Source organism: Nannospalax galili, unplaced genomic scaffold (assembly GCF_000622305.1).
Source record: "Nannospalax galili isolate Female #2095 unplaced genomic scaffold, S.galili_v1.0 scaffold186, whole genome shotgun sequence".
In the NCBI taxonomy this organism is placed as follows: domain Eukaryota; kingdom Metazoa; phylum Chordata; class Mammalia; order Rodentia; family Spalacidae; genus Nannospalax; species Nannospalax galili.
Genome location: NW_008358774.1, coordinates 4620993 through 4630538, shown reverse-complemented (window position 1 = coordinate 4630538; position 9546 = coordinate 4620993). Strand labels below are relative to the sequence as shown.

Below are 9546 nucleotides of genomic sequence, written 5' to 3'. Positions count from 1 at the left end.
AGAGGTCAATGTAGGGTATCTTTCTCAATTACTTTTCACTTTATTTTTTTGTAATGGGGTTTCTCACCAAACCTGGAGTTCACTAATTCCAGTAGAATGTCTGGGCACCAAGCAGCAACGATAATCCCATCTCCACCTCCCCAGCAGTGGGATTCCTGGTGTGTGATACTGTGCCTGGCTTTTATGTGGGAGCTCGGGATTGAACTAATGTCCTCAAGCCTGTGGGACAAGCCATCCCTTTAGCCCTTAAGCTTCAGATTTTTAACACAAGAGCTACAACCCACATATAAAAATACGCACGTTTCCTCCACATTCATTCAACACCACCACACATACACACACACACACACACACACACACACACACACACTTTGTGTGTGGTGAAGGGGCTAGGGTTTGAACCAAGGGCCTTGCACATGCTAGGGAAGCATCCTATCACTGAGCTATACTCCCATAATGACATTCAACTGAACCCAAATGTAGTGACATAATCGCAGCACTTGGGAAGTAAAGGCAGGAAGATCAGGAGTTCAAGGGAATGTGCAGTTCCATACTGAGCTTGAGATCAGCCTGGGCTACATGAGACCCCACATTAAAGAACTGAAAAAGTAGAAAAAAATGAAGAAATAACATTCAACTGAAAACATTTACGATCCAATATAGACATGCCGTCCTTGCTTTCTGCTGCTGCGCGCTTACTACACCAGCTGTGCCTCTTCAGATCATTTGTGAGGAAAACATTGTACCTCATCTCACTTTTCAGATGCTCATGAGGAGCTGTGGGAAATATTACTGATAAAAGAAAGATAAAGCCAATAATCTTTAGATTTCACAGATTCAACTGTTGGTATGTAAAGAAAACAGAAATGTGTGGATTATTGCAAAAACATAGCTAGGCAGTAATGTAGTAAAGAAACATGGCAAATTATTCCCAACAGAGATGGGCAGATTTTGAGAACTGAGGCTTCAGGTGAGGCCCAGAGAACCTCAGAAGAGGCATGTGAAGATGTGAAGAAAATAGCTGGAAAAGAGTGGCCCCCGCCCCGGAAACCACTGATGTCAGAAACACGGTGGAGAAGACTGTGCCAGGTAATGAGCATGAGGTCAGCCAAATGGGCAAAGGAGAGAAGTCGCACATGCATCCAGGCCGTGTTCAGAGAGGCAAGTCCTATTGACATAGCCAGGGCTGGGAGACAGGTTTCAGGAACAGAGAAGCAGCCAGACCAGCTCTTTGGTAAACAGAGTAGCTTTTCCTGTCAGTATCATTCTGACCAGAGCTGTGGGTAGGGAGGGATGAACCAACCAGCACAGCAACAAGGGAACCTTCCCCCTCCAGACACCAAAATTTAACTCCAGTCAGGACTGGGTGGCAGAGTAAAATGAAGTGACTAAATTAGCACCCACTGCAATGATGGGCTGTTAAAAATGAACTACTGCTTAAGAAGAGGAGGAATGAGAGACACAAAGATTTAAATGAAGTCCCAGAAGAGAAAAAAACCCAAGGTGTTTTCTGTTTTGTTTTGTTCTGCTTTGTTTCCACTGGACAGTAGAGATGGCCAGTGGAGCTGGGTGTCAGAGGACCAGACTGAGATATGGACACCAGAGCCCATTTCCCTTTATTATAAGATATTTCCTCATGCAAATCATAGACGATAAGCAGGTTTGGATTTGCTAAATCACACAACCAAAATTCATGTTTCTGAATATAGGATGGTCTTTATACTAAGTTTGAAATTAAAGCTTAACTTTTAAAAACTTAAAATAAGAAATAAGATACTTTTTGGCACTCTGGTCAACAACTAGAATCTTCAGTTAAGTTTCTAAATATTTGAACAACTTTTATTGATTCATTGTAAACCTAGATCCATAAAGTCAGTTTCCCACATGTCAACGGCAGCCAGCACAGGAAGCTATAAATCATAAAGATTCAGACCTTGAACTGTGCCAGCATCTGTGAAGGACAGGAAGCATTTACTGTTTACTTAATAACCTGATCGTGTGGGTTCTATCCTCCATGTTCTCAGTGACAAGTTAAAGCCCAGATATACTGAAAATAGAATAGTCACAAATGAGGTCATTTATCATCTTTTCAAGCTTCCAGAGTACAAAGTGTAGTTTTGCGTCCCTGAGCACTGAGGTCTTCTTTTCCTAAAAGAACTTGATATTCCAAATCACAAGCTTTCTGTTCTGTCAGATATCTATGGAAGGGAGCAGGCTGCTCTGAGTCTGTGTTTCCAAGACAGTTTATGAGGTTACAACTCAGTTATTCTGCAAATCCTAGTGTACTTGGAGATAAAGCAGCAATCAAACAAATGCTACTAAAGAGTTTGAACTGCTAGAGGCACAGTATCATTTTCCAAGAGATTAAAATCAACCTCACTTGTTTTATAAAGAAAAGCAGTCAACTAAGTTTACATTAATGGGATGTCAAAATCACATTAGCTATCCTCTGTGGACCAGCTTCTACTTGGCTTTGTTTTGATTTTTGAGACAGGGTCTCATTATGTAGCCCCTGCTGGCCTGAAACTTGCTATGTAGACCATCCTTGCTGGACTCACAGAGATCCACCTGCCTCTGCCTCCCGAGTTCTGGGATTAAAGGCATGCGCCACCATGTCTGGCTGGACCAGACTTTTAAAGCAGACCCCAAATGCATGCCATTTTATAGAAGTAAGAAAAAACAAACTAACCCATGTCCTCATAGGTCTTACCTATTGGTTTCTATTTTCATCCTGCCAAGCTGCACATTCAGTGACCGGTGAGCACTCTGGGAATCATGGGATACAGTGGAGCTGAGTGTGCTCACCCCGGAGGTAGCCACAGCATCCTCCACGACAGCCTGAGGTCTTCGGACTGTTTGATTTGAAGGTGGTTCCTCGTGGTCATCTTCTACATCCAAGTCTTCTGGATCAGCTGTGTCACTCTCGGATGCAAGGCTGAAGTGTGGCCTCAGTTCTACATGATATAATATTAACAATACTGTTAATTACTATGGCTGGCTGACTGATTGCCTTCATGTTATAATAAGACATATGAACCCCCGTGATATCAATAAATGTCCCAAATGGCTCTTCTAAGTGAAGGTAAACTGTGTTTATTCAGATTTATTCTAGTGAATTTATAAAATTTACAAAGATACAGAAATTCAATTAGGATGATTTAATTCAAACATGAAAAATGTCCATCCTGCATGTAATACCAGTAGGGAAAAGGCTAAATGTAAAAGTCTACTGAAAATATAAAAAAATTGTAAGTAAAACTCATTTTTAGATTGTATAATATCCAACAACTATGAATTAGCTTAGAAAGAGAAAAACACATACAGACATGACATAGACAAAACTGAGTACAGGGAACATTTTTTTTCTGAATGTTCACGATGTGAGGGGATGCAGGGCAGATGCTGAAACCTGCCACCCACACTGTATTAGCACTAGTAAGACCATGTCTATGACTTTGGGATGATTTTTATTGTGTGTCCTGTGCTCACTTATTGACTAATCATTGAAATTTAGCTGTAAACACTACATTTCAACTTAAATGCACTGTGTCATAGGAATTCATCTACATGTCACTTCTGAAATTGAGTAACATCTTCTCATGGGAGAAACAGTATAAATTGTAATTAGGGCCTCAAACTAGCCCACAAAAAGGAATCACACTCATAATTTAAGTGAAATCAAGGCAGAAAAAATACTGGATTTTGACACCATATGCTCTGACACAGGGAACTTTTACCAGATCACAGAAATTCTTCCCAGAAGAAAAATACATTCACATATTTGCCTAGATTTCCTCATTTTGCTTAGCTTTATTCCCTTTGTCCCTTTCGTTCTTTCCCCAGTCCGGCCAGCCTCCTTTCTCCCTGCTATGGACCACCCCAGGGTCCAATACTTTCTAGGCAAGCACTCTACCATTTAACTCAATCTCCAAACCCCTTGCCTGTATCTCATTGATTTGCACGTTCTTTTTTTAATATATTTTATTTACTATTTTTATTTTATGTGTATGAGTGTTATGCTTGCATGTAGGTAAGTGCACCTGTGTCGTGCAATGCCCGAGGAGGACAGAAGAGGCTGTCGGATCCCCTGGAACTGGAGTTACAGACAGTTGTTAGCTGCCATGTGGGTGCTGGGATTCAAACCCGGGTGTTCTGCAAGAACAGTCAGTGTTCTTAACCGCTGTGCCATCTCTCCAGCCCCTAATTTGCACATTCTTGAATCCTGTCTGAAGCATCCATGAACCACTACTTAAGAGTCCCTATGTGAGGAAGGGGAGTACTGGAAGACCCACCTACTACACCCATATGACCACTGTGGTAGGGAAGTGGCTGTTTTGTGACAGTATGTCCCTCTGTCTTTTTGGCTGCTGCTCTTCTTCCTCATCTCTATGTCCACTCCCCTCCCTTCTGAAGATGCAGTGTGGATCTACCCTTCACTTTTTCAGGTCTTTATTCATTCTCTATGCACAAGGTCACACAACTCTATGAAGGCAGAGTGTACTGACAAACTCTATACTTTTGTCCCCAGTTCTGTTGCATTCTGAGCTTCCTACATATTCCTGTTGAACAGATACTTCGAATTTAACAATCTAAGAGAACTCCATCTTTTGCTTATAATACAAACCCTATTTTCCATTCAGGGCCAGGTTTATATAGCCCTGCCTTCCTTTTTATCTTTTCCTAAATTAAGAAAACTATTGTTTTTAAAAAAGTCCATGACAGAAAATTTACCATCTTGGCCATACCCAGTGTAAAGTTCAGTAATATTTATGCTTCTGTACCATTTACTCCAGGACATTTCCATTTCACAAAACTGAAAATATTCATCAAACAATAACTCCTATTTTCCTTTTCCCCAGTCTTTGGAAACCATCACTCTACCATCTGTTTCTACAAATCTGACTACTCTAGGAATCTCATACAAGTGGAATCACAGTATTTGTTTTTATAGCTGGATTACTTCACTTTGCATAATGTCCTCAGTGTTGATCTGTGTTGTAGCATGTGCCAGAACTTTTTTCTTTTTAAAGGCTCAATAATACTTCACTGTATTTAAATACCACATTTGGTTTATCTATTCATCTGTATTTGGGTTGCTTCTAACTCTTGACTGCTATGAATAGTGCTGTTAGGAACATGGGTTTGCAAATATCTCTTTGAGGCTCTATTTTTAGTTCCCCTGAATAGAAATCCAGAAGAGGAATTTCTGGGTCATATGGTGATTCTATGTTAACGTTCTCAAGAGCGTCCCATGGCAGCTGCAACATTTGACAGTGCACAGTGTATATCCTCTATCTCTTCAGGGTATTCGACCTTTTGTCATTCTTCATCTCCGAATTTGAGGACCCTGTGGCCCAGGGTAGCTAGTTGATTAAGGTAGCAAACTATTTCAGTTACAGTTTTATACCTTTCCAGTGTCTGGCTTGCTTCCCTGATGACTTGTTACCTTTAAGAATTACATGCACTTACTCATCAATAGTACAACAATTCAGTCAGGGCATTTCAGTCAACTGTAGGATCATTTACTCATTTCCATCAGTCAGTCAACAAGCATTTATTGAATACTTGTAACAAGCAGTCAGTATGTTCGAGGTAAGGATTATCAAGGGCTCTAAATGGTTCCTGGGTTTAGATATCCCTGTGGTACAGTGTTTCAGCACAAAATGTTGCATTCATCCTCACTATCACACGGGAAGTAGGCATTATTTCGGGTGCTATTTTAGTGTTGAGAAGTTAAGGGTTGGGGAGGTCAGATGTTGTTCATGACCCCAGGAACTCATATGTGAAGCTGTATCTCATCTCTAAGGCTTCATGCTATATTCTCACTTTATATGACCTTTAGCCACTAGGTTTAAATCAAAACATGGCAACCAACATAAATATATAAATTAGACACTTGGCATTTTTTAGGTGTAACTTTCTTGGCTTTGACTATTTGCTAGATCATTCTTGGGCACCATTAATTATTAAAAAATGACCTGGAAAAGGTTTGACTTGGGCATTTAAGTTTCTAAGACATGATCATAATCTCTTGCTCCAAGAGGCTGGGATGTGGGAACCAGTTACTCCCATTTGCAGAGGCTTACCAGGCACCTGCATCTTACTGTGGTCTGTTTCCTTGTGTGTTCTCTGTTTTATCTTTTGCAGGGAAAGTGTGACAGTGGCCCATCAATTATTATCAGTATTTATGAAAATTAAAATTTAAAGAGAATTTCTCAAGAGTTGTCTATTGTCACTGTAAATATATTACAGTAGCTGAATGCGGAAATTGTCAAGTTCAGTTTGGGAGACTGGCGATAGAACTGGATGCTTCTAGTGGCTCATCTCTCCTGGGCCTCTGGGTCCCTAAAGCTCCTTTACTCTCCTCCCCTGTGTCAGGATGGTGTCCAGGGCTTTAGTTTGTCTAGTTCTGGTTGGAAACTGGAGTGATTTTGCTTGGTTGTACATGACCTTCAGAGAAACTCCTCAGGGCCCCATAAGTCCACAACTCCTAGAGCTGACTTCTCATTTGGAACGAGCAGCTGGGTAGGTACTGCAGGGCCTTGGAGACTGGTGATATTTTCTGCAATCTGTGTATCATGCAATTAGTGGAGTGAGAAGGCCTTTTCCAGATAGAGCTGTGTTCCTACCTTCCCTACGCACTTCTCTCCTCTCTTCTGCTTTCTGCTGCATCTCTTCCAGCCTTCCTAAATCCATCCTTTCATAATTTATTGCAGTATTAATGACTCCAAATCAGATGCTTTAGCTGTGTAAACCCAGCACTTAGTACAGTAGGGTCTCAAAAAATATGTATAGAATGGAAGAGGCATCTACCGTAATCATTTGAAGTTAGAATGGAATAAAACAATGGAAAGGATTGTAATTTTACTATTATTTGATAGCATAATTCTAGGCTTTGTAACAATTTCTAAAATTAAGTTTCTGTCATTGTTCCTACATTGAAAATTATTCAGTAATTTAAGTTTTATAGTCTTATTGACTATAGCCTCACTTTTTGATGGTTATTATTATGCTTGATATTCTTTTTTATTTTATTGGGATGGGGTTTCCCTATGAAACCCTGGATGGCTTGCAACTTGCTATGCAAACCAAGCTGGCCTCAAACTTGTAATCCTCTGAGTGCCTACTGAATGCTGAGATTACAGGTGTATGCCACCGTGCTCGTCTGTCAGGTTTAAATATCCTTGTGCACTCCTCATCATTTTGTATATGTAGAGTGACTGAAGAGTTCTTTCAATTATTTGAAGTAGAAAATTGTAGGCTAATACAACACTTTGCTATTGTGTCCTTTCACAGTGCGTCCCTGAGTTCACTGTGAAATGTGCCAACAATGGGGAGCTTGTCTTCAAACATAATCTAAAGACAGTGAGGGCAAAGGTACAGAAGAGCCCAGGAGTAAGCACAGGACAGTGAGATTACAATAAATACTAAAAACATCTCATGTGATCTCGGGCATAGACCGCACTCTGAATATACTTCATGCATGCTTTGCAATGGTTAATTTTACAAGTCAACTTAACTAGGCTAAGGGACGCCAGTAGCTGGTGAAACATTATTTCTGGGTGTCAGAAAAGATTAGTATTTAATCAGTGACCAGAGTAAAAAAGACCTACCCTAAACTAGAGATCATCACGTTAAGAGAAATAAACCAGACTCAGAATGATGAATGTTTCATGTTTTCTCTCATATGGAAATCTGGATTTACATACATATGTGGATCTGTATACTACAGTAGAAAGGGGTTATGAGGCGAGGAAAGGGACTAAAGGGAAGGAGGAGGGGAGGACAAGAAAGGATACTAGAAGGGGAAAAAGGAGGACAAATATTGCTGTTTTCTCTCATGTGGAACCTATATTTAAATACATACAGACAATACAGAAAATGGAAGGGGGATTATTTAGAGGAAGGATAGGGACTAATAGGAGTGGGGATAAAGGACAAGGGAGAGTCAGGGGGCAAAGATGAGCCAGTACAATGACATACATATAGCCTGGCCTGGTGTCACAGGCCTATAATCCCAGACACTTTGGAGGCTGAGTCAGGAGGGTTGCAAATTCAAGGATAGCCTGGGCTACATAGTGAGTTCCAGGCCAGTATGAGTGACTTAGTGAGACCCTGTCTCAAAATAAAAAGTAAAAAGAGGGCTGGGAATTGAGCATGGTGCTGTATGACTATAATCCTAGCACTTGGGAAGCAGAGGCAGGAGGACTGCTTCAAGTTTCAGTCTAGCCTGGTCTACATCAGAAGTTCTAGCCAATCATGGCAAGACCTTGTCTCAAAAATAAAAAGAAAGAAGATATGCATGTATGTAATGTTATAAAAAGACCTATCATTCTGTATGCTTATTAAAATATTAAGACATTAACATTAATTAAATAAAATTATAAGAAAGAAGGTCCACCTTCACCAAAGTGGATAGCAGCATTTAGTCTACTGAAGGCCTGAACAGGAAAAGGCACACAAAAGGTGAACTCCCTTCTCACTCCTTCACCTAGGCTGTCCCTCCTCCCTTGCACCAGTGCTCCAGGCTCTCAAGCCTTAGTCTAGGACTGAGCGCTCCACCAGCAGCTTCTCTTGAGTTTCAGGCTTGAAGTGAAGCATGCCACTGGCTTTTCTGGGTCTCCACTGTACAGACAGCCAATCATGGGGCTTTTTGGCTTCCCTGACCACATGGGCCAATTCACGGAGTAAATCTCTTATATACATTTGCATATCCCACTGGTTCTGTTTCTTTGAGGAACCCTGACATATGTACTGAGTGCCTTCTGGGAAGAATGTTAGGTAGAGTAGACTCATAAGAAAGAGCTACATGTCAGGGGAAAGATTGGGACTTACGGGTCCTGTAATAAGTGGACAGCATTTAAGCTCATGCCTTGGAAAGTGGAACTGGAGCATGTTTCCAAAATAGTAAGATGGAATGAAACAATATTTTGCCCCCAACTCCAATGGCTCATTCCCTCAAGGAATAACAACTTCTTCAACACAAGCCATCTCTGATGTCAGGTAAGGTCACAGTACTTAGGAGCATCACACTTGCAGTAGGCTCCTCACATGCTGTCCAATGCAGTCCACTGATACTCCTACAGCTAGTGGGAATATTGAGTGCTCTAAACAGCTTTAAAGATTATTCTTAATGCAGGAATTATGCCTACATTATCAGTTCTCTCTACCTTTGCAAGGCCGCCCTGGTTTCTTTTTTTAAAATAAATAATTTATTGAGATTTTCATACATGCATATAAGGTGTTTTGATCAAAATCCATGCTCACTCCCTCCCCTCCAACTCCTCCCATACCTCCCCATCACTTTTTTCTGATAACTTCATATACTCTTTCTTCTTTTATTTATTTTTATGGGGCTTTTGGCTTCTTTAACATTCTCCCTCTCTGAAGAGGTAACCCTAAAATCTTTTAAGGATTAGATACAAGCTCCCAAATACTTTTGACATTTTTGGCCTTTGGAACAGAGTATGTTGCTAACAAGCCCAAGGACATTTTGACTTTTAGCCAAGAAACTGGCTACATTTCTTTGGGATCTTTTTACCCTGT

General features: G+C 40.7%; 1 protein-coding gene across 4 annotated transcripts in view; it reads right to left on the bottom strand.

Annotated features, from left to right (window-relative positions):
- Map3k5 (mitogen-activated protein kinase kinase kinase 5) overlaps positions 1-9546 on the bottom strand; it is a 260949-nt gene that overhangs the window by 7668 nt on the left and 243735 nt on the right. For all 4 annotated transcript variants that reach the window (XM_008822054.3, XM_029558127.1, XM_029558128.1 and 1 more), the window contains one exon: positions 2711-2954. In XM_008822054.3, the coding sequence (XP_008820276.1) occupies positions 2711-2954 (244 nt within the window). The remainder of the gene's footprint in view (positions 1-2710; positions 2955-9546) is intronic.